The sequence below is a fragment of the Salvia splendens genome, chromosome 6 (assembly GCF_004379255.2).
Source record: "Salvia splendens isolate huo1 chromosome 6, SspV2, whole genome shotgun sequence".
Taxonomy (NCBI): domain Eukaryota; kingdom Viridiplantae; phylum Streptophyta; class Magnoliopsida; order Lamiales; family Lamiaceae; genus Salvia; species Salvia splendens.
Window position 1 is genome coordinate 35405876 of NC_056037.1, and position 27563 is coordinate 35433438.

The following is a 27563-nucleotide window of genomic DNA, read 5'->3' on the forward strand; positions in this document are numbered from 1 at the left end:
AAATAGGATAACTCAATAAAAATCACATCGACAATCTCTTTGAATTTTAGTAATTTTTTTTGAACATGGAGTCGTAATTAAATTGAATAAAAAAAAAGAATAAAAGGGGATGCACATGTTCTAAATTCTAATCCCTCTGTCTCTTGCACGCACGCACGCACGCGAAGTTCTAGGGTTTAAGACTTTAAGCACATCCGAACAAAATTCAAAAGCCAAAACTTGGAGTTTGAATCCGAATCCAGCATAGCCGAGCCCTACTACGAGGTATGTATTTCAATTTATCAGCGCTTCCGCTTGCGGCTTGCTGTTCCATTTCATTTTTCATCTGTCGATTAGCTCTTGCCTCTTCCAATTCTCTATATATAGGTTTGGAGCAGAAATGACTTTTTAGTTTGCCAAGTTAGGTTTTTCTCATCTTGTATTCAACTGCGAGACTGTTTTCTGACACCTTTATTCAACTCAAAGATGGACGAAAGCTGAAAATGATGTTCTAACTCTCTGTGTTTCTTTAATTCTTTTTATTCTTCTATTATCTTGAATTTGAGATATCAAGTTACTTCAGTGTTTCATATTCGGGAAACGGAATGGAAAAGATATCTGAGTTACATTAGTATTATCTTCTTTAGCTGGAAAAAACGAATTGGATTTGAGTGAATTTTTCGTTCACATCTCTGTTTGATGCTGAAATGAACCGATGGGATTTTGTTTTTCAATTGTCAGAAATTTATGGAGATTGTTTGTGGTCTTTTTTGCCTTTACTGCATCCTTTTTTTGCATTCTATTGACTGTACTTTGGATTTTGGAATAATTGGGGTGTGCAGCAATGAGCATGTTGGTATGTTTTGGTTTTTGCCCATATTTTCCTCCTCGAGTGTCTGAGTCAAATATTCTAGCTAGGTATGCAAGAACATCTGAAAATTTATAGTCTGCAACATTTTTGCATACATGTGTTTAGTTATCTCTTCTGATTTGTATCCTTATTGAGTTTGGCAGCATTTTATCTTAATGGTTTATGCTTGCATAATGCATTTTACATTTATGACAAGCAATGTCAAATGCCGACTTGCATCCAAAGCCTCTTTTGTGGAGAAAAACGTTTTGTGCAGCATACCTTCTTATACTATCTGGAAAGATAGCACGTGGGTAAAGGGGATAACACATTAGCAGATATGGTTACACATCAAGTGGTTCTACTGGGAATTATTGAAAGAAATCCTTGTTATCCTTGGTTATTGAATTAATTTCCATACAACTTACAGTACTCAATAATTTGGCATCTATTATTCTATTTTCCTTGGTTTCTTGGTAGGTGCAGTTTGTTTGTGGTCTATATTTTAAGATACGATATTTCTCTCAAATGTGCATATGGCATCAGTTGTTGGTTAGATTCTTATTCCTGTTTTGCAAGTTTGCTGGGACAACTTAAATTATGTGCTGTTGCCTTCTTTTCTTTTCTCTCCACTGTCTATCTTTCACACACAGCACACACCCACACACATGCAGCACAGTGCAAGATGGTCTGTTATCATCCATAAGGGGCGGTTTGGGGCATCTCTTACCTCTTATATCCATTTGAAAACTTACTGGCTTATTTTCAAAATTATGTAGAAAGAATGCCACCTCACCTGCCTTGATGGAAAATTTATTATCATCATCTGGTACATCCAACATGGTTTCTGGCAGTCATCTCAATAGCAATGTCTGATCTACAATGCTTTTGGTTGAAGATTAATATCTAATACATATAACTTGACAGATAATGAATAAATTATGAATTGTAGTAATGCATGGTTTTCTCATTTTGCTAGTCTACTTGTTAAATTTGCAATTATCAGTTGCTAAGCTTTGGTACCTAGCATACAATTCTTATTTAACTGGATCACAACATTTATTTAGTATCTGGATATCCTTCTAAGTTCTAAGATGAAAGGGAGATATGTGTATCTAGGCTTCTTGTTGTTGGTAGAGTTGGAACTTGGATGTATTAAAAATGTGATTTTTTAAAGCATATGCTTGTATTGTTTGCTTATATTTTGGTTCGCTTTAATGCAGGGACTGCTGTGTTCCAGTGGACTGAATAAAAGCGAAACTCCACTCTAGTTTTTTGTTTTTTACCAGCAATGGGGGATGCAGAAAACCTCCAACCATCTAAAAAGAGAGCTGCTGGAGTCCAACTATCTCGTGAAAACCCTGGCCTGGATGACGATGCACCGGAACAAGAGACAGGAACCTTTAAGAAAGCAAGTGATGATGTTTTGGCCAAAAGAAAAATAGTGAAAGTACGTCGCCAGCAAATTTCAACTCCATCTGGCCCACCTCCATCTTCTTCTAATCCTTTTGCTGCCATCCGGTTGGTTCCTCCTACTTCATCTGCTCCTTCGCAGGTAGAGGCACACAATGGTCAGTGTAAGGAAGCAGAGAGCAAATCCGAAAATAAGGTTGAAGAACCATCAAATGATGAATCCACCAAGGCTGAAAAAACTGATGTCCAGGATGACAATTCTAAGCATTCTGAAAACAAGGTTGATGACTCAAAACCTCAACCAGATGATACAAATGATAATGTGGTTGACGAGTCATCAAAAGATGAATCCACTAAGGTTGAAAAAATTGCTGTCATCGATGACAATTCTAAGCTATCTGAAAACAAGGTTGTTGACTCAAAACCTCAACCAAATGATACAAATGCTAATGTGGTTGACCAAGAGAAGGATAACTCTGTGGCAGAGGAAGTTGCGGAAGGTGGGAATTCTGGGGATGGGGTGACAAAGTCTACAGAAGCTGATACTGCTGACACACAAACAGGGAAGGATGTAAAAAATTGTGGAGATGAAAAGGAGAAAGACAATGAGGCAGCTGCAGAAAAGAATGAAGAAACTGTCCCATTTGGCTCATTTCAACAACTATCAAGTAGCCAAAATGCTTTCACCAGTCTTAGTGGAACAGGGTTTTCTGGTACCTCATTCTCATTCGGATCGATTACTACAGATGGTACTTCCCCGAAGAGTGACTCTACTACCTTCAGTTTTGGTGGTTCTAATGGAAGCTCTATTTTTGGTAGTGTTGGGGCAAGTACTATCAGTAAGAGCGAGGGCACCAAATTTCCTCCAAAGCAGGAGGTTCCTCTGGAAACTGGAGAAGAGGATGAGAAAGCTGTTTTCACTGCAGATTCTATTCTTTTTGAATATATCGGTGGATCTTGGAAGGAGCGAGGGAAAGGGGAACTGAAGGTTAATACATCAACCACAGGTACAGGAAAAGCCAGACTTGTTATGAGGGCTCGAGGAAATTATCGGTTAATTCTGAATGCTAGCCTTTATCCAGACATGAAGCTTACGAATATGGACAAGAAAGGCATCACTTTTGCCTGCGTGAACAGCGGTGGTGAGGGGAAAGACGCACTTTCAACATTTGCTCTGAAATTCAAGGATCCTTCTATAGTTGAAGATTTTCGAGCAGAGGTCAACAAGCACAAGTCTACTGCTCCAGTAGCACTGAGAACCCCAGAAAATTCTCCCAAAGCTGATGAATGATGAGCGCTTCCTTTCCCGTACTTGTCGAAAATATGTGAAATGCTCCTCCACCACCTTCAGTCTTGCGTCTTAGTTGCAGTAGAAGACATGTAAAACAAGAGTTTTCGGGTCAGTTTATGCGTCGTTAGTCTCTTGAGAAATGTCTTGTTTTGGGGTTAATAGTAAGTTTTATTGAACTCCTCTATATGATGAGATAACCTTTTGATAATCCCTCTACATCTAAATATCACTAGTTGATTTAAAATGCGAGTCCTGTGACCAGCATATGGTATAGTATTATTTATAGCTGTACTCACATCTCAGAAAACTGCATCTATGTCACGGGTCATTTTACAATTTACAATAGTACAAAAAAATGTTAATCAACAGTAGATCACAGATTTGAAGATTTTGTTTGTGACAAGGATCACATATAAACTAAAGACAACAAACAAGGAGAGAATTCGGAAACATTGAGAAAGACAACAATCCTTGTGAATGAGGGTGAAATAACAAGATAATTAGTTTTGAAGGTACAAATCATCATATAAATCAATTCTTCTAAGGTGAAGTGTAGCTCTTGGTGCACTTGTTTGAACATGACCCCACACAGCCATCCACCTTCTCACCATCTGCAAAACAACCACCAAAATCATTCATTCACTCGTAACGCTTCAAAAGAGAGAGAGAGAGATAGAAGGCTTACTGGGCTTGTGTTTGGAGCTGAAAGCCGAGCACATGGAGAAGGCGCAGCCGAGTTTGCAGAAGCCGAGGTTGTCGGAATCTTCATGAACATCGTTCTGGATTTCTTGGAAGATGCAATCCTTCAAGCAGTGGGTGGTGCAGGAGCAGAGGGTTTGTGAAGGTTCAATCATGCAGAAAATGAAGCATTTTGTGTAGCAGTCTTTGAAAGTAGTTGCAGTGGATTTTCCACTTAGCATGCCTACTACACATAAAACTAGCACGACAAGTGCTCTCAATAATTTCCTCACCTCCATTTTCCAACTTGTTATTTTCAAGAAAATGTTGAGCTATGAGCTGCTTATATAGCACAACACACACACACATACATACATTTTAGAAATGAATAGTTATATGCATTTAGGTTTGTCATGTGAGTGGCCACTAAGCCATTTTTGGGATGCCCACTAATTAAGCTGTCTGAGTTGAGCTTGTTCACATTTGGACACTTTTCAAATGGTGGCTAAAATACACCCTTGCATTTAAATATTTATGTTACGTATTCAAGTATATGAGCAGACACAATGGAGATGATATAAGTTCATTTGATTAAGACTGACAAATTGCGTGAGTTTGATCATTGTTGGTTTATTCTATTAACGATCTAATTTATAAGGCTTAACTCGAACTTAACTCGTTAAGAAAGCTCTCAGCTTATATACGAATCTGACATGCTATCTTCAAACTCAAACACGACCTGCACACGGTTTAACGACACGATTGGACTCGACATGGTAACAACACGATTAAGACCTAATTTTTAAACATGATTTACCACGAATATGAATATTAAAAATTAAAGTATATATTTTTTAAAATCAATAAAAAAAGTAAAATTATATTAGGAGTATTATTTTTAACCTAATCGGAACCCAACCCAAATCCAACCCAAAATATCGGATTCCTAATCAAGTCGATCCGATAAGGACACAAATCTAATAAGACTTGATCCAAATTTATTAATTTCGTGCGTGTTTGTGTCGTGTCAAAAATTGTTAATACTATATTTGATACGCCTCATGTATGAACTTATAACGATTAGTCACATAGCAGCAAAAAAAAAAAAAAAAAATTAGTCACATAGCTTAGAATTATTCGAAGTCTGGGTTATACTTTCTCTATTCCCTAAAAATGAAATTTTTTAAAACAAACATGAAAATTAATAAAGTAACGAAGATTTAATTAAGGATGGACGAGTCACATATTACTCGACCACACCTTAGATTTTCTTCACTAAATAATTTAATTTATGTTTCTACTACCATTATCTTTCTAAAAAGTATTTATAGTTGTGTCACTATCCCTTCACCTACTACAAAATTTATAAGTTAATGAGACGATTAGTAATAATCACAATAGCATTCAACAGTTAACCATGTCCAAAATGGCCAAACAACATAAATTCACCAATTTTCTGTTGCTGTATATTTTGATTTATTATGATAGAAAGTTTCTAGAGTAATACGAGTGAGTGGAATGGATGTCATTACTTTCAGAAAAGAAGATGAATTCATGCGGAAAACCAAAAGTAAAAAAAAATTAAAAAAAAAAAAGAGAAAGAGAAGATGTTAATAAAATCAATTAAAGAAAGTGTTGGTTGTTGAGTTGCACTTGTGTGGTGCTCTCCAAAAAAAAACAACTTCCTCACCAATAAATTTATATATAAATTATTTCATAGACATCTGAAACTCTGCTACTTATCTTATAATTAAATAAAGTTGACCTATCATGTAGATGATTTTTTTCCATTTTATTACCCTCTTAATTATCTCATAGAATTTGGGATTATCTTGATCCTTTTCTATTAATTTAATCCGGTAAAAAATTATATTGACGTCTTCTGTATGCGTATGCATTACTTTACTTCCCAAATTAAATTGTCATAATGTATTGGTTTAATAAAATTAGCAGTTATTTTTTCTTTAGTCAAATAGGTTTTAAAACATTACCACACTAACTTTATTAATAACTACCATTTTCGTTTTGTCATTTTTATAGTTAAATTCGATAAATATTTATACTGGAGTAGTATTTTAATTTATACCATTTTCTTACTTTTGAATTTTTTTTTATTGTATAGGGAGCCTATATACTTCTCACCATCAAGATCACGTAAAAAAACCCTTACAAGAGAATATTCTTGATAAATATGTGTGAATTTTGAATAGTCTAAAATATTTTATTTGTCATTCATAAAACTTAATTTCGCCAAATGTGGATTTTTATTTGTCTAACTGGATTCACTAATTTGATATATATGAATTATGATCAAGCAACCATTAATCAGAGAGTTCTCTCTTTCTTTTCTTATTTTTAAGAGAATCAACAAGGATTCACTAATTATCTGTGATATATATAACTTGAAATATTGAAGAAATATTTTGAACTTAAATCATTGGCACTGTTAAACACTTAAACTTTGTTCTCAGTTTCTTCAGCGCTTATTATAAGTAATACTTATATTACTATTATTAATTATAGGATGAAATTACATTTCCATTCATATGGAATATTGAATTATGCTTTATTTTTTGCACTGCTACAATTGTCTGAACACATATCCACGCAGTCTTCAAAATGTGGACCATCTGTCAAACAATAGTAGTATATGTTACTTACAACACATGTAAAAGCAACAAAATAAATTAAACTTTTAAATTATTTTGATATTATTTTTTTACCTGAGGCAAACATTTTGCACTTAGAATTGACACATCCATCTGCGCATGGGAAATTCACCTCCATTTGATTTGATACTAAATGACATTTTTTCAAGCATTTATTTATGCATGAAGGCCTTTTAAAAAAGGCACATTTCAAGTTGCATTTCCATTTACATAAATTACTCTTGTTTTCAGAATAATCTGCACCAACCCCTATGATAAGAATCACCATCACCATAATCCCTACAAATTTTGAACTCATTTTTGTTTTCTATGTCCAAGTTTACTAATTTGTGAAGGAATGAATTTGTCACTCCCTATCATGGTGTTTATATACACTAGTGTTATCACCCGTGACAAAAGATTTTCTAATAATGAGGATATATTAACAATTAAATAAATTAAAATAAGAAATATAGAGTAGAAAAGTATAAAAATATATTTACAGCTAAGAATATAAACTAATTAAAATAAGCACTACAAACAATTAACAACATTATAAACAACAACAAAAAGATATTTGTACTTCTCTCAACCCACTATAAATGAAACATTTCATATTCAACTGACAATTATATACTCCCTCTGTCCCAGGCTACTCGCTCATTTCCTTTTCGGCTCGGAGATTAAGGAATGAGTGTATAGGAAAGTCAAAAATGACGGCTGTAGGTGAAATTTTTTACTAAAAATGGAAAGAGTGCAAGTAACTTGGGACGCCCAAAAAGGAAATAAGTGCGAGTAGTGCGGGACGGAGGGAGTACAATTTTAATATCTGGTATGAGTGTAGTAATATTAAATAAAATAAATAACAAAAGAGGAGATGCATATATGAAATAGAATAAGATATACTACAAATAAAGGAAAATGTACTGCTCTTTTTTTTTTACTCGGACCCCCGGCCTAACGATCAGAGGTGAAGCGTCTTACCAAGCTGCGCTTCGTTGTCAAGGTGGGACCCAATGGGTCCACCAGCCCCGCTGGAACGGGTCCAGAATTTTTCACCTCCCCCAGCTCCTGGGTCCAGGCACGGGTACAGGCTTAATCACCTCCCGAAGCTCTGGAGTCAGGTCAGTGAATCCACTAGGCCCCAGGAAAATTAATCCCCAAGATGCGCCTCCCAGGGGTCGAACACGCGATCTCTAGCTAGGCCTCAGGGAAATTAATCCCCAAGATGCGCCTCCCATGGGTCGAACACGCGACCTCTAGGATGACGCGGTATCCTTGCCTCCCTTCTCAACCAGTTGAGCTAGGAGGCTTGGATAAATGTACTGCTCTATTTGTCCCAACTAAGTTGAGTCATTTTTTTGCACTCGTTTTTGAAAAAATCATAATAAATAGTTAAAGTGGATATATAACAAGTAAAAAGCAAGAATAATGCAGTAGATAAATATTATCGTTTTTACTTTACTATATATCCACTTTAACTAATTACTACCTTTTTCTCAAAACGAGTATAACAAAGAAATGACTCAAACTTAGTTAGGACGGATGGAGTACTAAATACCATAAAAAAACAAAAAAAATTAGTGATCTACCATTAGTTCGTGATCCTAGCCATCAATTGCTATATATATAGCTAATTAAATTTTGAATTTACTTACCTTGCACAAGAGGCGAAATCAAGTAGCATTAAATTGATATAAGTAATCATTCAAATACCAATATTGCAAACGTGTTACAAAATCAAATGAAATAAGAAACAAACTATAAATAGTGACCTAAATTAAACGGTACGAGCATACCGTGGAAGAAAATTAAGTGAGAAGAATGAAGGTGAAAGGAATGTTAGTGGTTGTAGCGATTATGGCTGTGATTATCCTTACAAAAAAATGTGTGTGTGAGTGCAACGATAGGTGTTTTGATGGTAAAAACATCCTCTTACAATGTCGGAGAAATTGTTCGAAATCCCAACACCCTGAAGCGATAAACTCAATGTAGTCTTTTACATTTGATTTCGCTAATCTTGCTATCTATTGTTGAACTCAAATCAATACTCAACAACATACCATTGAGTTTTGATAATTGATAGATATAACTAAGAAAATGGTCTAATAATGGCATGTGATGTTAGATTGTAACTTGTAAAGACATTATTTTATTTCTTGCACTTTCATTTTTTATTTATTGAATATATATCATTAACCGATTTCATATACTAATTGCAAATTTCAATTATGAAATTAAAAAAAACACTTTTAAATTTGTCTCTTTCTTGTGATTGTGTGAGAGGGATTGGATTTCGTGGCAGTTAGAGAAAATTATCAATCAAATTGTGTGAGAGGGAGGGATTGCATTTGCGCATTATTTCATTCGATTCGAAAACAACATTATTCATTATTCGGCATCCATAAATGCTAAATCCCCAATTGAATTTGTTGATTACCAGATTTCTGTTAAATCATTGATTACTTCGCCCACTACTTTGATTCCTAACCTTCTCCGCTCGCAAATTTCTCGTCAGATCCGCCCAGATTTAAAAACAAGATCAATCCAGCCCCATACGCACACCAAATCCTGTCGTCTCGCGCAAATTTGCAGCTTAGGTAATCTTTTTGTTGCTGGTCAACAAATTTGCCGAATTTCTATCAAGCTGGATTGAAATTTGGTGATTTTTGTGCAGAGAATGGGTAAGAATGAGGCGAATCGAAGTGCGGTGAAATCGTACGATGGATCGGATGAGAAGTTGGTATCGCGTTCTTCGTCGGGAGAAGGGAAAGGGAAGAAATTGTGGAAGAAGGTGAAATACCAGCTGGTGGAGTACCACGCTCTGCCTGGATATTTGAAGGACAATGAGTATATCCTTGCTCATTACAGGGCTGAATGGCCTCTGAAGCAGACCTTGCTCAGCGTTTTCTCCATTCACAATGAGACCCTCAACGTTTGGACGTAAGTGTATTGTTGATGTCTGTAATGTTTATATGTATGATGTTCGTGATAAGGTGTTGTTTTATTTTTTATTCGGCATAAGAAGAATCATCATAGTGATGCATTTCATTTAAGATAATCGGTTATGAAGAAAAAGGAGTTGAACAGATAATTGGTGCAAGCTGAATATTTTAAGGTGTCTGTGTCTTGCATGATCATGTGATCTCCCTGGGATTGTGGATGTTGCTATGTAGTGTTCTACAAAATTGGCTCATCGATTGTGGAGTTCTCTGTAGCTAGATAAAAAATTGTTATGCCCAGAGCTTGAGTTCAGGTTTGTACTTTGGAGATCTTAGGCAGGGGATAGGCTTTTAGTGTTTGGTTTAGTTCTAATTATCATATTCTGGGCGATTCGGTTTGTTACCATATGTGCTCCTAGTTTGTCAACAAGATCATGCACTCTTTACCTAAATGAAGTCAATTATTTCTATGTCATGTACCTCATGTTCTCTTGCCTCAAAAGATATTTGGTGAATGAGCTCATGGTTTCATGGATGGAAACTTCAAGTTTTCCCTCATTATTCGATAGGACTAAGTGTCATTAAATCAAGTTTTATACTAGTCATTCTAAAAAGGAACCAAAATTCCTCATAAGTAACAAGTCATCTAGTAGTATCTTGAGAGCTAAGAAACGAGCTTTAAGATTTGCTGCGTACTGTTTCACATCGCACTCAATCGTAATTCAGTTTTAATATGAACTTAATGCTTCAAGCTGATTCCAGTACATAAAAATACAATTGCTCTAATTGGTAAAGGAATTGATGTATTAAGCTTAGCCTGCTGAAAGGTAGCCTTAATGTACGTCTACCATCTATCTAAATTGCTTTTGGTGGTTAGTAGGACTAATTACAAAACACATCCCTGTTATGGCCATGTGGCCACTACCATATATTGCAATGTGTGGATGCCCTTTATGCAGCGTAATCCTGAAAAGTCAGCTGGAGAGGAGCTGGAAGCATTGAAAGATAATCATAATGGATTTTGAAAGGAACAATATGATGTGTCCAAGTTTCACTGTTTGATGCCCTTGCATTTAATAGTATAATAATACAAAAGATGTTGCTGTGATGTTGTGCTAATTTTTATTTTAGATGTGTGGCTTCATATTAAATGCTGCTTTAAGAATAAAGAGCATGATAGAGTGATTCTACCACAAATAGGTGTGTGGGGCATTGGATTTGTGCTGGAAACAGAGTTATACTGATTTTCTGGATATCTCATATGTTTTTTCCGCTTGCCCTTCTTTTACTGTTGTCATTACTTTGGACTTGGTGTTGATGCCGTTTTTACTTTCTTATTATGGTTACATCTTTTGAAATATTCCCCATCATTCATTCAATTTCTCTCTTCTGTGCAGGCATTTGATTGGATTCTTCCTTTTCCTCTCTCTAACCATTTACACTGCAATGAAGGTTCCAAATGTTGTCGACCTGAATTTGCCAAGTGCACTCAGGAATGCGGACTTTCAAAAGTTGCATGCAGAACTTATTACTTGTCTCCCATCCTTGCCACATATGCCCGATCTTCAGAGGCTTCGCGAGGAGTTGAAAACTGCATTGCCTTCAATGAACTTGTCACCATACTTGTCTAATTGGCACATTGTGGAACTCCTCTCTAACTGTTTACCAGAGAATCTGACTCACAGCAACCACACTGATACTTGTGTTCTGGTACTCTACTTCCTCTTTACGGTGGTGTTTCTTGTGTTTACCTTATCATTGACCAGCATAGATGAGGCTTCATAGGCCTAACTAATTGAGAATCCATTTTATTGTTTTATAACCTACAAATGTGAATTTTTCGCCAGATGCTCAGCTGTATGCAATTATTGGGTGGTTTATATTTAAAAGAAATTGACGAGTAGACTGTATCTTGATACCCTTGTCTGGTCAGCAACTAGCTTTAATATAGTGTGTAGTGTTGTGTTTAATGCTCACCTCATCTTAAGGTTTAAGCATATTGTATACTGATAACTAATTTATTATCTGTCATTGCACCGTCGATGTGCAAGCAGGTTCCTTTGTCTTAAGCCTTGCACATAATAACTTCTATTTTAATGGGTGGCACTGAGATTTATTCGTTGGAATCTTTCCCTTTAACATTATAATAATAATAATTTTGCTTTAGTACCTTAGTTTTGGCCTCACCATCATTAATATACTAGTTTTGGCCTCGCCATTGTTAACAAACTAGTTTTGGCCTCTCCATCGTTAACATAATTTGCATTGTTTAATTTTTTTTTTCAGCATCATATGAAAGAGGATGTGGCGAACATAATAGCTCCTTTGTTGGTGAGGCCAATCACCCGTTGGCCATTCTTTGCTTTCTTGGGTGGGGCTATGTTTTGCTTGTTAGCCAGCAGCACATGCCACTTGCTCTCCTGTCACTCTGAGCGCGTAGCATACATCATGCTTCGGCTCGACTATGCAGGGATTGCTGCTCTTATCTCAACATCCTTCTACCCGCCCGTATACTACTCCTTCATGTGCTATCCTTTCTTCTGCAATCTCTACTTGGGATTCATTACTCTACTGGGAATTGGCACAATCCTGGCATCTCTTCTTCCGGTATTCCAAAGCCCCGAGTACCGCACCTTCCGAGCATCCCTCTTCTTTGGGATGGGTTTCTCTGGTGCAGCCCCCATCTTACACAAGCTAATCTTGTTCTGGCACCAGCCGGAGGCTCTCCACACTACAGGATACGAAGTTTTGATGGGGCTGTTTTACGGCATAGGAGCACTGGTATATGCAATGAGAATCCCCGAGAGATGGATGCCGGGGAAATTCGACATTGCCGGCCACAGCCACCAGCTCTTCCATGTTCTTGTCGTAGCCGGAGCTTATACGCATTATCGCGCAGGACTTGTGTATCTCAGGTGGAGAGACCTGCAAGGATGCTGAGGAAACTCAAATTGTTAAAGAAGTTTAGGTGGTAAATATGTCAATTCAGTGGCAAAGCTGATGTTGTGAAGAAAATAATTGGAGTAAATGCTTGAACGCCATGTCGTGTTAATGTTGTTTTAGTTAAGTCTAATATGTTATCTTAGAATTATTATGCATATAAATTAGAGTAGGTTTCATATACTACTAAAATATGCACGTGAATTGTAATAATTCTAGGCATCTAAAATGGGGCGCCCTATGCTCCGCCATATTAGCATTTTATCCTCCTACCCATTCACCTGCAGTGGGATGCCGTATAGGCCGCCCTATAGTTTGCCCTAAGCATTTTATTTATTTAAATATTAAAACACTAAAAAAATTGGGAAAAAAAATTCATTTCATTGAAAGTTCAAACATTACAGTACGAACTAAAAAAACTCCAAATTCTCAATGGCGGTTACGGTCCTAAACTTCTTCAATCATGTCGTTCATGAGCTGAGCATGGTCTTGTTGGTTGTGCATTGAGGCCTGTCTAGATAGAACCTCATTGTAGCTCATCGATAATCCTCGAACATGGGGCGGTTCGCCGTGCATGAGCTAGATCCAGCTTCATCATCGCCCCAATCGGTGACTCTTCCACCTTTGTGTTCGACTATCATGTTATGCAAGATGATGCACGCATGCATGACATCGGCGATGACTTCCTTGTACCGGAAATGTGCCTGACCTTTCACTATTGCCCACCGCGCTAGGAGCACACCAAATGTCCGCTTCACATCCTTCCGCACAGCCTCCTGCTTTTGAGCAAATAAAACTCTCTTGTCACTCATTGGGCAGCTGATCGTCTTCACAAAAACAGGTCACCTTGGGTACATGTCATCTGCCAAGTAGTACCCCATATGATATGGGCGTCCGTTGGCAGTGAACTCAATGGCCGAGCCGTTGCTATTGCATTGCTCGGTGAAGAGGTTAGATGAGTTGAGGATGTTGATGTCGTTGTTCGACCCCGCTACACCGAAGTAAGCATGTCAGATCCAGAGCCGATGGTCAGCGATGGCTTTGAGGATCAGTAAAGTAAAAGAGATATGTAAAAAAATCAGTAAAGTAAGAGAAAAAGGAGAATGGATAAAGTATGAAAGAGAATACTACTCCCTCCGTCCCTGAAATTTTATCACATTTTATTTTCTGCACTCGTTATAAAAAATAATAATAAATAGTTAAAGTGGAGAGAAGATAAAGTAGACAAGACTCTCATTTACATTATTCTCTCTCTTACTTTATCATCTCTCCACTTTAGCTATTTATTACTCCCTCCGTCCCAAAGAAGATAGCACACTTGGGAGATGACACGAGATTTTATGAGATGTTATTTTGTGTGTTAAGTGGTGAGAGAAAATATAATTTTATAATTGATGTGGGATGAAACTTTTTCCAAAAGAGGAAATGTGACATCTTTTGTGGGACAAACTAAAAAGGAAAGTGTGACATCTACTATGGGACGGATGGAGTAACAATCTAGTAAAGAGAATACTACTTAGTACTCCTTTCGTTCCACAAAAGTATATGCATTATTCTATTTTTGAAAATTATCTCAATTATCATGGTTATACATCAATTTATTTACAACTTATACTACTATTAAACACTACTAATAAGAAAGTTCTTATTCTCGACTTAAATTACTTTAATTACTATTCACATCATCTCTTTAATTTTATCAATTTTATTTTAATTTTAGTTCTATATCAATTGTTCATATTTTTATGGGGCGGAGGGAGTATAAGTTAAAGGTTTAGAATTGAAGTGTCTTTTCAATTAACCGCCTATTTGTTTCGTTAACCTTTTTATATTCATCATTAATTCCTCTTTAATCCCTCCCCACCACCACTCCCGCTTGCTATTCCACTCAAACTAAAAATGGTTTTTCCGGACCACTCTCACTACGCAATTCCCAAGAGGAGCAACGCCGCGTTGCTCCTTTCCGCCGTGTCCCGTCTCGGTGGCGGCGCTCTTGTGGCGTTCATGTTCATCTGGACCATCTGGTCTTCCTTCAACCCCACCCCCATTACCCGCACTCTCTCCGCCCTTGCCGAAACATCCCACACCAACCTCGGCCGCCACGACTCCCCGGAGCGCAACATCTACGACGACCCGAACCTCAGCTACGCGCTCGGGTCGTCGCCTCCGATGAAGGGGTGGAACGAAAAGAGGCAAGAGTGGCTTAAGCAGCACCCCTCCTTGGCACCCGGAGCTCCGACCCGGATCGTGATGGTGACCGGGTCGCAGCCGGGGCCGTGCAAGAACCCAATCGGAGACCACCTCCTCCTGAAGCTGTTCAAGAACAAGGTGGACTACTGCCGGAGCCACGGCATCGACATCTTCTACAACAACGCCCTCCTCCACCCTCAAATGTTCTCCTTCTGGGCCAAGATGGCCGCCGTCCGCGCCGCCATGCTGGCCCACCCGGAGGCCGAGTGGATCTGGTGGGTCGACTCCGACGCCGCCTTCACCGACATGGACTTCCTCCCTCCCCCGCTACCACCGCCACAACATGGTCGTCCACGGCTGGGCCCACCTCCTCAAACAAAAACACACGTGGACAGGGATCAACGCAGGAGTGTTCCTCCTGCGCAACTCCCAATGGGCCCTGGACTTCCTAGACATGTGGGCCAGCATGGGCCCACAGTCTCCGGACTACGCCAAATGGGGTCAAACCCTAAGCTCGGTCTTCAAGGACAAGATCTTCCCGGAGTCTGATGATCAATCCGGCCTCATCTACTTGTACCTAAAGGAGAAGTGGGGTGAAAAAATCTACGTGGAGGATGAATACTATTTCGAAGGGTACTGGCTCGAAATTGTCCCGACTTTCGAGAATATAACAGCGAGGTACATGGAGATCGAGAGGAATGTGGGGACGTTGAGGCGGAGGCACGCGGAGAAGGTGAGCGAGGGGTACGCTAGGGTGTGGGAGGAGCAGCTTAAGGGGAAGGAGGACTTGCGGAGGCCGTTTATCACGCATTTCACTGGATGCCAGCCCTGCACTGGGAACCACAACCGGATGTATTCAGGTGATAGCTGCTCTGATGCCATGATAAAAGCGCTCGCCTTTGCGGATAATCAAGTGCTCAAGAATTATGGGTTCATGCACCCGGATCTACACGATCCCTCCACCGTCATTCCACTTCCCTTTGATTATCCTGCTTGATCGCATACCTTTTTCCATTCACATTTTTTCACTTTATGTTATGCGTAAATTGTATCCCTAAATAGTATATACCCCTTCTATAAAAAAAACCTTATCCTTATATTTTAGTCTATCCATCAAAATTAGTTTTATACCAATATGAAAAGTTTCTCTTAATTTATTCACTTTTTCTATTCTATTTCTCACTTTACCCGTTTTTTTTCTCATAATTTAACAATTTTGTATTAAAACTGATATCAACTACGAATGTGACTATTATCGGTGCAAGGATGGAGTACTAATTATATCAACGAAATTGATTTCACTTGCATATTTTGAGTTAATATGAATGTAATTTTCATGTTCATATGATTGAGTGGTGTGGAACAATAAATAGAGGAGAGTGGCCTATATTATTATTGGAAATGATTTAAATTATGTCGTCCATTTTTATTAGGATATAGACATACAGTTACATGTGATATGGTTGTGGGGCATCCCATCCCATCCCATCTGTTTGATTTAATCTATGTTTGGTAAATGTGGACCACGCCACGGGTTACACTTGTACATACACCCCAACTCGTGGAATATGCTTTACTGCTGGTTTTGCGTTTTACAACAAATTTGTGACCTTTTCTTTATGCTAAAATAAAGATATTTCTGGTAGTCATCATTTGAATAAGTCATGACTATTTTTTTTTCACGAAATTCGGAATTACTAATTATATGAAATTTATTGTTTTTTCCGATCATGTAAAGCACGTGAATTAATGTTTGCTGTATGGCTTTATATATGTGGTTTACTTCTAGTGTTCCACTTACTTTTCTCTATATGTCACCTTTTGAGTATGCATGCTAAATTAAAGCTGAAATTATTGCCAACATATTGTAAGATTTCTTCTTCATCTTTAAACTAGTTGATAATCACATGGATTTGAATAATGTAAAATGGTTGATATGTTATTTAAAAAATTAAAATTAATAACAATACTTGAGTGTGTCAGCATTGGCTTTCTTCTCGTTATAATATAAAGAACATACTTAGCGCAATTCAATTGATAAAATAATTATCAATAATTATGCTTCAAATAATAAATTGAGGCTTGAGTCATTAGTTGGATAATTTGTGACCAGAGAAGTGACCCACTTTATTTGTATTTTTTTTATATTAGTTAATGGAGACAATTGTAGGGATAGGATTTTGTAAATTATTGGACAAAATAAGTGTAAAGAAATAGTGTCCTGAAACAGAAAATTGAGAGGCATGCATGATGCCATTGGACAAATCTAATATAAAGTCAAGTATATAAAAATCCATGTTTCACTAAATATGATGTGTCCTGATTCATTATACATTACTAAAAAAGTGGCAATTAGAAAAACAGAAGGTTTAACTTGGGGATATGATTAAAGGAGGAAAAGTTGTGAAGTTTACTGAAATTAAGGGGAAAAGCCAAAGTGAAAATAGTATCATCCCTTCGGTTTTTATGATAAGACTTTCAATTTTGAAATAGTACAAATTAACAAATTGTTGGATATATCCAATGAATAATGATTTTAGTAAATTAGAAACACGGACGTGAGAGAATATTTATGTAATTATGATCAATTAAATGTTATTAAATAATAATACTATCTGAATCACTAGTTGTACGTAGGGGTCTTGACACGTACTCGTTTATGGGCTTATATTATCATGTTATTATTTTGTTGTCGAAAAAAAGTCACTTTTGAACTTGTGTTACATACGAAACGAGTATGATATTTTTGCATGTGGGATTATATAAGTCGTGTGTTTTGAATAACAAAAAAAAAGGGAACGGCAGAGTAAAAGCAGATGCCCAAGGGCTCTATAATTATTTTATTACATCAATTAGGTTCCACCTTATTTTCCACTATGACTGCCACTTTACCTTATTTAATAAAATGCACAAATTAAATGCCTCTATCTACCTTTTATATAAATTGAGAATTTTTTTCATAAAACTGTCCGTGTTTATTATTCTCTGGCTAAATTATATTTTTGTCTATCATAAAATATTGATTTAGCTTTTAATTGATTCGGATTCTCCAATATAAAACATTCAAATAAAAAAAAAGCTATCAATACAAAAACTATTTACAAATTCAATCATAAACAAAATAATATTTTTAAAATAATGAAATCAATCTAACAATAAAACAAACCTAAAATCGTATCAAAATCTGTTACCTAAATTGGCGGTGACTCGTCCATCTAAAAATCTAATGTCTACCCAAAATTTAGTATGTCAATATCAAAATCAAATCAATAAAAAGCTTGATAACTATTGATTTGTATTTGGTGAATATTAATCGATTTTTTTATTAATTTCTTTTCTGCAGACACAGCAACAAGTTTTGCATGGTTAAGGAAAAAAACAGCAACAACAGGTTTTGCATAAGTGGGCCTCTAAGAAAAAAGCGTAATTAAACGAACAAATTAGAATTCATAAAAATCCTTTTTGAAGCTCAAAGTGGAGAGATATTATTGTTAAAGGAGAGCCAATCAGTTCTTTACAGGCTTAAAACCAAAAACAAAAAAGAGCTAAACTGAATACAAAAGCATAGTACTATATTAATTAGATCCATTTATGCATGCTACTTAATTAGAGTGTTAACGTACATCCAATCACGTGCTGTCATGTGGCATGAAAAATACAATATAGTAAACACAAATTAAAATGCAATACACATTTGTGATTTCCGCATATTGTAAATTACATTTTAACATAAATTGTCTACATGCAAAATAAACTATATATAAATGCAATCCGTCTATATATAAAATGCAAATTAAACAGTCAATATCTAAAATGCAAAACTCAACAATAAAAAATGCAATCTGCATATAACTAAAATGCAATCTGCCTATAATTAAAATGCAATCTGCCAAAATTCATCTATCACTTCTACAAATGTATATTGCATTTTTCGTGCCACATAGCAGCACGTGATTGAATGTATGTTAGCACTTTAAGATTAGTTAGCATATTAGTATATCCCTTATTATACATGTTTATAATAACTATCACTCTTATTTATAATTATTTGTAAATAGCTGTAATTTCATTTATAAAAATTGTCATCTTTTCTATGACCACATGATGATGATGGATAGATTATCACACAAGTGAGATCACTACCACTAATATATTCTCTTATTTGGGGTGAGTAGTGTGTAAATGAAAATATGTGGACAGTTATCCGAGTTTGGAGGAGTGACTATTAGGGGTGAGCAAAAAAACCGGAAACCGAATATCCGAACTGAATCAAACCGAAATTTTGAAATTCGGTTCGGGTTTTTCGGTTCGGTTCAGTTCGGGTGAAGAAAAAAACCAAAAAACCGAAAAAACCGAAATATATATATATATATATATATATATATTCTATTAATTTTATATTATATATAAATATTCTATTAGTATATATAAAATAAAATAAATTACATATATATATTAATATTATATTTTTTTCGGTTTTTTTCAGTTTTGTTTGGGTTTTTCAGTTTTTTAAGTTCTGTTTTCGGTTTTTTCGGTTTCGGTTTTTAGGGTTCAGTTCGGTTTGGATTTTGAACTAAATTCGATTTTTCGGTTTTGGTTTGATTTTGGCAAAAAAAAACGAACCGAAACCCGAATGCACACCCCTAGTGACTATTTGCATTGATTAGCATCCGATAAAAAGGAAATTAAAGCAAAAGTATTCCATCAATCAAGGGAATAGAACAGAAAAGCCAAATAGTCCATTCCATTTATTTTGTGCTCGGTCAAATTTAACTTTTCCATTTTTCCGTTTTGAATGCAACATTCTGCCCATATATTCAAGACAATTTTCAATTTGAAATTTTGAACATTTTCTAAATAGAGGTATCACGCGTAATTAATGCTTGATAGAAAACCGAACTAAATTAAATTTTGAATATTTTATATGGATTCTAGTACTTTATGGATTGATGTAGATATATACTTATTAATGTGAATGTGAATGTGAATTGTTAAAATCAATAGAAAAACGAGCATAAACGTATGCATAACTATACAATATTTTTTTCCTAGTTGATCTTTTTGTTATTAAACCAAGGTAATAACAAAGATCAACTAGAAAAAAAAAATACAGTTGTTAAAACATCTCAAGGCCCGTCCAAGCTCGAAAATTAGACCCTATTCTAACGAAAAATCTATCCTACTACTAATTTGGCGTTGCAATAGAAATTGGAATATAGTTAATTTTTTAATAGAATGAAGTACACAGATTGCATATTTTGTCATTCAAGTCTGAGAAAAAGCAAACGAGTTCTCCTTGGGCCTAAATGAGTTCCTAAGCCCATTGAGAGTTTGGGCCTGAGTATTTGATTGTACTGAATTTAATGAGAGTGAATCAAAGAGGAATCATATTATTATGATTTAGATTGTTGTAATACATCACAAAAGTCATGAAGGTTATAAGGGAAGAAAAATGCAACACAAGAAATCAGAAAAACCTAAATAAATAGTAATTCAAGATTTTAAAAAGATATAAATATGCGCGTTGTGCTCTCGTTGAGAGTTGAGTTAATAAATAGTAATTCAAGATTTTAAAAAGATATAAATATGCACGTTGTGCTCTCGTTGAGAGTTGAGTTAATAAATAGTAATTCAAGATTTTAAAAAGATATAAATATGCACGTTGTGCTCTCGTTGAGAGTCGAACTCAAGACCTCCCGCTTACTAAACGGGTGCTCTAACAAACTGAGCTACGAGAGCTTCTTGAAGTTTACATTTCGCGTTTTCTATTTATAATATTCAATAAATCACTATTCATAAACATCCAATTCTCATTTCGGGTATTGTCAAAGTTTGATCATGGTGAAAATCAGAGATGAAAACATATGAAGAACAAGAGAGAAAAGGAAGAAGAAGAAGCTGCGTTGCTGTATTGATGGAGAGAATCAGAGAACACCAAACTTCATTTATGGACTACATTGTGCCAAGATTGTTTACAATGAAGCATGAAGAGCCTATATATAGCAACTAAACTAACTATCAACTAACTAGAATCCTAACTAACTAACTCAACGGCTAGTACAGCTGGCATTAACTAACTACAATAACCGTCTTCTTCTCTTGTTCCATCGGCTGAGCTAGCATGTAGGTGACGTGCATGGAGTTGCATTGGAGCTGCATCAATGGTTGAGCTAGGATCTGGAAGCTTCGAGCTGTTGCGAGTTGATCTTCGACTTGCGAGCTGATCTTCGACGTGCATGGAGTTGCATACTCTAATAGCCCCCCTCAAGATGGAAGCAATTGCTACCATCTTGACAACAAACATCAAACCAAATTCCACCGTCCAGCAATTAATCAAGCAAGTAGCAGCTTGTAAGTGATCAAACGAGCAGAAGCTTCATGTAGCAGAACCTTCCTCATGTAGCAGAACCTTCCTTGAGTAATCCTTGATTTCGATCAAGCGAGTAACAGCTCCATCTTCGAGCTGATCTTCGATCCAACTGATCAAGCAAATATGAAGATTTGAAGATATGAAGGTTTGAAGATTTGAAGGTATGAAGAAAAGGAGGAGAACACAGAAACTGATCAGTGAACACAGAGATTCACAATCAACAGAGATGAATTCAACCGAAACTCGGTGAATAAAAAACAGAAACAGAATTGATATTTCAGATTTGTAGAATCCTATTTCAATTGATATTTCAGATTCATAGAATCCTATTTCAATTGATATTTCAGATTCATCGCATCCTATTTCAATCCTTGAGAATAGAAAAAAAAAACAAATCAGAGAAGAAATTTTGAGATGAAATCAGAGAATTGAGAGAGAACAGAGAGAACAGAATTGATATTTCAGAGAGATTGAGAGAGAAAACCGATGAAATCAGAATTCAGATTGAGATTGAGAGAACAGAATCGATGAAGTCAGAGAAACAAAAAAAACTGAAGAACTCCGTCGATGCGGCGGAGAATCGAACCGATTCAAATTGAAGAAAAAAAGATATAGATCGAGAATCAGAGTGATATGCGGAAGAATTTGCTCTGATACCATGTCAAAGTTTGATCATGGTGAAAATCAGAGATGAAAACATATGAAGAACAAGAGAGAAAAGGAAGAAGAAGAAGCTGCGTTGCTGTATTGATGGAGAGAATCAGAGAACACCAAACTTCATTTATGGACTACATTGTGCCAAGATTGTTTACAATGAAGCATGAAGAGCCTATATATAGCAACTAAACTAACTATCAACTAACTAGAATCCTAACTAACTAACTCAACGGCTAGTACAGCTGGCATTAACTAACTACAATAACCGTCTTCTTCTCTTGTTCCATCGGCTGAGCTAGCATGTAGGTGACGTGCATGGAGTTGCATTGGAGCTGCATCAATGGTTGAGCTAGGATCTGGAAGCTTCGAGCTGTTGCGAGTTGATCTTCGACTTGCGAGCTGATCTTCGACGTGCATGGAGTTGCATACTCTAATAGGTATTACCACCAACCTTCACCAAGTTTCAGGAGAAAAAATTCCCTAGTCAAGAAATACTAAGGTGGCAATCCTATTTGATATGTCACATCCTTAAATTTTTTACAAATGAAAATATATATAACCTCAATTCCAACTAGATATATAAAATATGGAAACACTCTAAATATAAACCATTTATTATATGGAAAGATTGCACATTCTATGTATAATAAATAGTACTACACTATATATACACACATACTATATTTTATATATACGTATAGGTTCATCATTTCATGAATTTAAATTATTAAATGATTTAATAACTCAGACATCTTAGACGTAAATTAATATAAAAAAATGATCACATCACTCATTTTAAGATTTTTAGGAGATTACTTTTCTTCTTCTTTATAAATAAAAAAATATAGAGAGATAAAAAGTTTAATTATAACTTCAAATTTGATGGCATGAAATACTATATAAATTAAATTAATAAATACAAATGATTATGTAGTGTATAATTTAAATAATTATATGGGTAATTATATAGTGTATATATTAACTGTATGAATATTATACATTATGTTAAATTATAAAAATAGTTAGTAATAATAAGATAATCTGAAAAAGTAATTTTATTATTAATAATAGTTATAAGATGATATAAAAACTAATTTAATTACATTAATCATTTTCAATATATTATTAAAAAAATTCATTAAAAAATAAGACAAATGATTGTTGCAATCTAAAGCAATTAAATAAAAATTTTATAATCTAAAACTATTATTCAAAAAAAATTGCTCGTCATTTCAATTACTACTATATATTATATGGGTATATATATTAGTATTAATATATAGTGTGTCTATTATATATAGAATATGCATAAATTTTCCCCATAATATATGGTGTACATTTATATTTAGAGTGTTTTCATATTTTATATATCTAGATGGAATTGAGTTTATATATATATTTCCATTTGTCAAAAATTTAAGGATGTGACATATCAAATAGGATTGTCACCTTGGTATTCCTTGACTAGGCATTTTTTTCTCAAGCCTTTTATCCATCGTAGTATTTTACTGAATTTTATTAGAGTGTGTTTGGGAACATAGAATTGGAGCTATGAAATTGAAATTGGAGGCTTCATTGGGATGAAATATGGTGTTCCTAACATATACCATATTCAAATATTCTTTTGTTGGAATTGGAAGCATAATTGGAATCGGGTAATTGAATTCTTTTATTTAATTTATATACTTACATAAGTTACTGATAAGGTGTTTAGTGTGTAGTTTAGAACTCTTGTCCACCTAATTTTAATTTGGCGTTCTCTTTTTTTGAATCATGTACAAATTTTGAATGAAAAAAATCACAGCATACTTTATAATATCGTAAATAATTCTGCATAATATATTATATAAGGCAACTACTACTAATTCATAACTCCTCATAAGTATCATTTTCACCATAAATTTCATAACGTGCATATTTCAATAATCTTGACTGATATTTTTCCAAATCAAAATCCTTGATATTTATAATCATTATCAAACGATATTTTCATATGGTTTCAAACAAATGCGTTTTTAACTTCTAATCATTTTAATTTAATGATACCACCTACGTAGTTACCAATTAATTCATATGATCATAATTAACTTCTTTTGACTTCATACAGATAATGCAATTTCAAACATTTTCATATAGTAATTCAGATCTCGAGAAATAATAACTAGCACTGCACAAGTGATTTACCACATGATTTCCCGTACATCACAGGATCAATTGACTGTAATTTTTGTTTGTTCGTAAATCACTTAAATTGAAAGTGTTACAAAATAGTACTCCAAGAAATAGAAAAATAGGTGAATAATGAACTCTAACTAACCTGCTTTGCATACAGATATTTGTACATGTTACACAGGATCAATCATATGAACATGATTATTACACTCATTTGCGTAAAATTACTTCTCAGAAACAAAACGCATTGAGCAATAACTATCTTTCTGGCGGTGCCATATGATACGGGTCCCCCGATAACACCTCCGGTGCTGGAGGCTACCGCAAGTCAGGAGCAGGAGACAGAGTCCGAGGCAACTCCAGCGACGAGCATCCGTGAGAAGAGGGAATCAGCGCCGATGAGAACATTGAAACCGCGAGACAAGTTGAAGCCGCCGAGCAAATTCCAGAAGTAGAGGAGCGAAAGTTTTATTTGGTTTAGTTATGTCGGTTTTTCTCCTTTTTTGAATATTTTAGTTTATGTTGAACTCTATTTAAATTATTGTTGAGTAGGGCCTTAATTATAAGCTCCGTTCGGGTTTTCTTTGCGGTTCTTTCCCGAATGCCTAAGTTAGGTCGAACTGCCCTAGGGTCCTTAGTCTTAAGTAGGGTATTTCATTGACCAATGAGGATTATGAATGAAATATTTTCCCTAAACCTAACTTGTGCAACAAACTTCTTTTCGTCTCTTTTGCTGCCAAGAGGAAAACGTCCGCAGATCAGCAAATTCGTGATCAAAACTTCGAACTTGTCGAGGAATTGATCATTGTTACATCACGAGAAGATTGATAACCGGTTCGTTGCGGAGCACGTCTGTAACACCATACTCCTTGCCATTTTATATTTTAAAATAAAATTTCCTAAAAAAATTATGTGATTGGGAATATTACTTTGCTAGCAGAGAATACACATTTTATTTGGTTTAAAATTACATATTTTCTCAGCTGCCACATCGATATTTTGATTGTCAAATTTTTTTGTGGGACATTTTATATCCATGAATAAATTGACGAATTATCTAAACATTTGGACATTTATAAATAAAAGCTCTAACAATGTGACAAAATTGACATAGTTTGATAGTAAAAAAGATAGGCAAAGAATACATACTATTATCTAACAACGATTGATGAAAAAGTTTAAAAAAGAAAAATGAATGAAAAAAGTTATATAATCAGGCAGGAAAATCAAATGGAAGTGGATTAGCAGTGGAGGGATCCTTTAGATCCGTGTGCATGAACCCATAATTCCTAAGCACTTGATTATCCGCAAATGTCAGCGCCTTCGTCATGGCATCAGAGCAGCTCTCGCCCGAATACATCCGGTTATGGTCCCCACTGCAGGGCTGGCATCCGGTGAAGTGCGTGACGAACGGCCTCCGCAAGCCCCCCCTCCCCTTAAGCTGCTCCTCCCACACCCTACCGTACCCCTCGCTCACCTTCTCCGCATGCCTCCTCCTCAGCGCCGCCACATTCCTCTCGATCTCTGTGTACCTCGCCGTTACATTCTCGATAGTCGGGACAATATCAAGCCAATACCCTTCGAAATAGTACTCATCCTCCACGTAGATTTTTTCACCCCACTTCTCCTTTAGGTACAAGTAGATGAGGCCGGATTGATCATCAGACTCCGGGAAGATCTTGTCCTTGAAGACCGAGCTTAGGGTTTGGCCCCATTTCGCGTAGTCCGGAGACTGTGGGCCCATGCTGGCCCACACTTTGAGGAAGTCCAGGGCCCACTGGGAGTTGCGCAGGAGGAATACTCCTGCGTTGATCCCTGTCCACGTGTGTTTCTCTTTGAGGAGGTGGGCCCAGCCGTGGACGACCATGTTGTGGCGGTGGTAGCGGGGGAGGGGAGGGAGGAAGTCCATGTCGGTAAAGGCGGCGTCGGAGTCGACCCACCAGATCCACTCGGCCTCCGGGTGGGCCAGCATGGCGGCGCGGACGGCGGCCGTCTTGGCCCAGAAGGAGAACATTTGAGGGTGGAGGAGGGCGTTGTTGTAGAAGATGTCGATGCCGTGGCGCCGGCAGTAGTCCACCTTGTTCTTGAACAGCTTCAGGGGGAGGTGGTCTCCGATTGGGTTCTTGCACGGCCCCGGCTGCGACCCGGTCACCATCACGATCCGGGTCGGAGCTCCGGGTGCGAAGGAGGGGTGCTGCTTAAGCCACTCTTGCCTCTTTTCGTTCCACCCCTTCATCGGAGGCGACGACCCGAGCGCGTAGCTGAGGTTCGGGTCGTCGTAGAAGTTGCGGAGGGAGGCGGCGAGAGTGGGGGTGGGGGGTGTGGTGAAGGCTGACCAGAAGGTGTACACAAACGTGAACACCACAAGAGCGCCGCTGCCGAGGCGGAACAGGGCGGAGCCGAGCGACGCTGCTATGCTCCGCTTCGGCATTGCGGTGTGGTATACCATTTTAATTGGAGATGAATTAGTGTAACCGAGAGTAGTGGTGGTGTGGTTTTATGGTGGTGATGAGAAAGAGAAACCAAAGGTCGGTCAATTACGCAAATTAATTGGCAAGGCATATTTCTATTTTAGAGTTATGAATTGGATTCGAGTAATCAATAGATAATTTCGAGAAGGGATATGTTGGTAATTGTAATTCTACCATATCTGGTTACGGCATATACAATTGAATGGCATGTTTATGTATAATTCATTCCGGATTCTTGAACATTTCCAATTCTAAAATCATTCAATCAATTCTTATCTTTAATTGACCAATACATTATATTTTGGATTCTGTAAATACGATATTATACACTTCTATCCAAATGCAAATTAATTCAAGACAATCGCTTAGTCAGGTCATAACTCAGACTATCACTTTTTACCTCTTCTATTTTGTACTAGTAAGAATTAACACCCGCAATTTTACTCATGACTTATGAGTTGATCTCATCTATTAGTATCCCTCCGTCCCATAAAAATACAGGCAATTGACATGGCACAGAAATTAAAACAAAATTGGTAAAATAAGAAAGAGGAGGAGAATGACAGTTAAAGTAGTGTTAGTTGATAGTGAGACCCATACTATTAGTGGTGTTTAATGGTGGTATAAGATGTAAATACGTTATTGTATAGGGGTAATAAATTGGGATAACTTCCCAAAAATGATACACATATTTTTGTAGGGTGAAAGAAAATGAAAAGTGCACATATTTTATGGGACAGACGGAATACTATTTAATTTTTATGTCTAACATTTCATGTACTATAATCTAATTTAATTATGTAATTTGATAATAAAATTCTTAAGAAAAAAAATCAAATAACATTCTAATTAAATCACATACCTACTCTACACCAAGAGATGTCAAAATTAGAAACATACATAATGGACGGCCCAAAATTGGCCGTTCTCCATCCCCCAGCCCAGCCCAGCCCAAAAAAACA

At 36.3% G+C, this 27563-nt stretch overlaps 4 protein-coding genes, 1 non-coding gene and 1 pseudogene across 7 annotated transcripts; 3 read left to right on the top strand and 3 right to left on the bottom strand.

Annotated features, from left to right (window-relative positions):
* The first annotated feature begins 142 nt into the window (after window positions 1-142).
* On the top strand, window positions 143-3741 carry LOC121809385 (nuclear pore complex protein NUP50A-like). Of its 3 annotated transcripts, XM_042209970.1 has the most exons (3): window positions 343-366; window positions 2053-2279; window positions 2385-3741. In XM_042209970.1, the coding sequence occupies exons 2-3, from the start codon at window positions 2121-2123 to the stop codon at window positions 3531-3533; spliced, it is 1308 nt and encodes a 435-aa protein (XP_042065904.1). In that variant the 5' UTR covers window positions 343-366; window positions 2053-2120; the 3' UTR covers window positions 3534-3741. The 3 variants fall into 3 exon arrangements, with proteins under 3 accessions (XP_042065903.1, XP_042065904.1, XP_042065902.1); XM_042209969.1 differs by lacking the exon at window positions 343-366 and adding an exon at window positions 143-264 and having other exon boundaries at window positions 2053-3741; XM_042209968.1 differs by having other exon boundaries at window positions 344-366; window positions 2053-3741.
* A 234-nt stretch (window positions 3742-3975) lies between these two features.
* Window positions 3976-4535, bottom strand: LOC121809387 (thionin-like protein 2). The gene is made up of 2 exons (XM_042209971.1): window positions 4219-4535; window positions 3976-4144 (listed from the first exon to the last, which is right to left on the bottom strand). The coding sequence occupies exons 1-2, from the start codon at window positions 4508-4510 to the stop codon at window positions 4074-4076; spliced, it is 363 nt and encodes a 120-aa protein (XP_042065905.1). The 5' UTR covers window positions 4511-4535; the 3' UTR covers window positions 3976-4073.
* A 4643-nt stretch (window positions 4536-9178) lies between these two features.
* Window positions 9179-13005, top strand: LOC121809621 (heptahelical transmembrane protein 4-like). The gene is made up of 4 exons (XM_042210343.1): window positions 9179-9459; window positions 9537-9802; window positions 11199-11511; window positions 12088-13005. Exons 2-4 carry the CDS (start codon window positions 9540-9542, stop codon window positions 12739-12741), a joined length of 1230 nt encoding a protein of 409 aa, XP_042066277.1. The 5' UTR covers window positions 9179-9459; window positions 9537-9539; the 3' UTR covers window positions 12742-13005.
* Window positions 13006-14640: 1635 nt separating this feature from the next.
* On the top strand, window positions 14641-15928 carry LOC121809192 (annotated as a pseudogene).
* Window positions 15929-20596: 4668 nt separating this feature from the next.
* Window positions 20597-20670, bottom strand: TRNAT-AGU. Its single transcript has one exon. It is a non-coding gene; the product is annotated as a tRNA-Thr (tRNA).
* A 4673-nt stretch (window positions 20671-25343) lies between these two features.
* Window positions 25344-26561, bottom strand: LOC121809193 (putative glycosyltransferase 7). The gene has a single exon (XM_042209732.1). It carries the CDS (start codon window positions 26559-26561, stop codon window positions 25344-25346), a length of 1218 nt encoding a protein of 405 aa, XP_042065666.1.
* Window positions 26562-27563: the final 1002 nt, after the last annotated feature.

What these genes read in the sequence shown, in the direction of transcription:
- LOC121809385 (XM_042209969.1), top strand. Translation starts at nt 2,121, where the DNA reads ATGGGGGATGCAGAAAACCTCCAACCATCTAAAAAGAGAGCTGCTGGA.
- LOC121809387 (XM_042209971.1), bottom strand. Translation starts at nt 4,510, where the DNA reads ATGGAGGTGAGGAAATTATTGAGAGCACTTGTCGTGCTAGTTTTATGT. An exon ending in CAGCTCCAAACACAAGCCCA is followed by an intron (nt 4,145 to 4,218) that starts GTAAGCCTTCTA and finishes GTTGTTTTGCAG; the next exon opens with ATGGTGAGAAGGTGGATGGC.
- LOC121809621 (XM_042210343.1), top strand. Translation starts at nt 9,540, where the DNA reads ATGGGTAAGAATGAGGCGAATCGAAGTGCGGTGAAATCGTACGATGGA. An exon ending in GAGACCCTCAACGTTTGGAC is followed by an intron (nt 9,803 to 11,198) that starts GTAAGTGTATTG and finishes TCTTCTGTGCAG; the next exon opens with GCATTTGATTGGATTCTTCC. An exon ending in ACACTGATACTTGTGTTCTG is followed by an intron (nt 11,512 to 12,087) that starts GTACTCTACTTC and finishes TTTTTTTTTCAG; the next exon opens with CATCATATGAAAGAGGATGT.
- LOC121809193 (XM_042209732.1), bottom strand. Translation starts at nt 26,561, where the DNA reads ATGCCGAAGCGGAGCATAGCAGCGTCGCTCGGCTCCGCCCTGTTCCGC.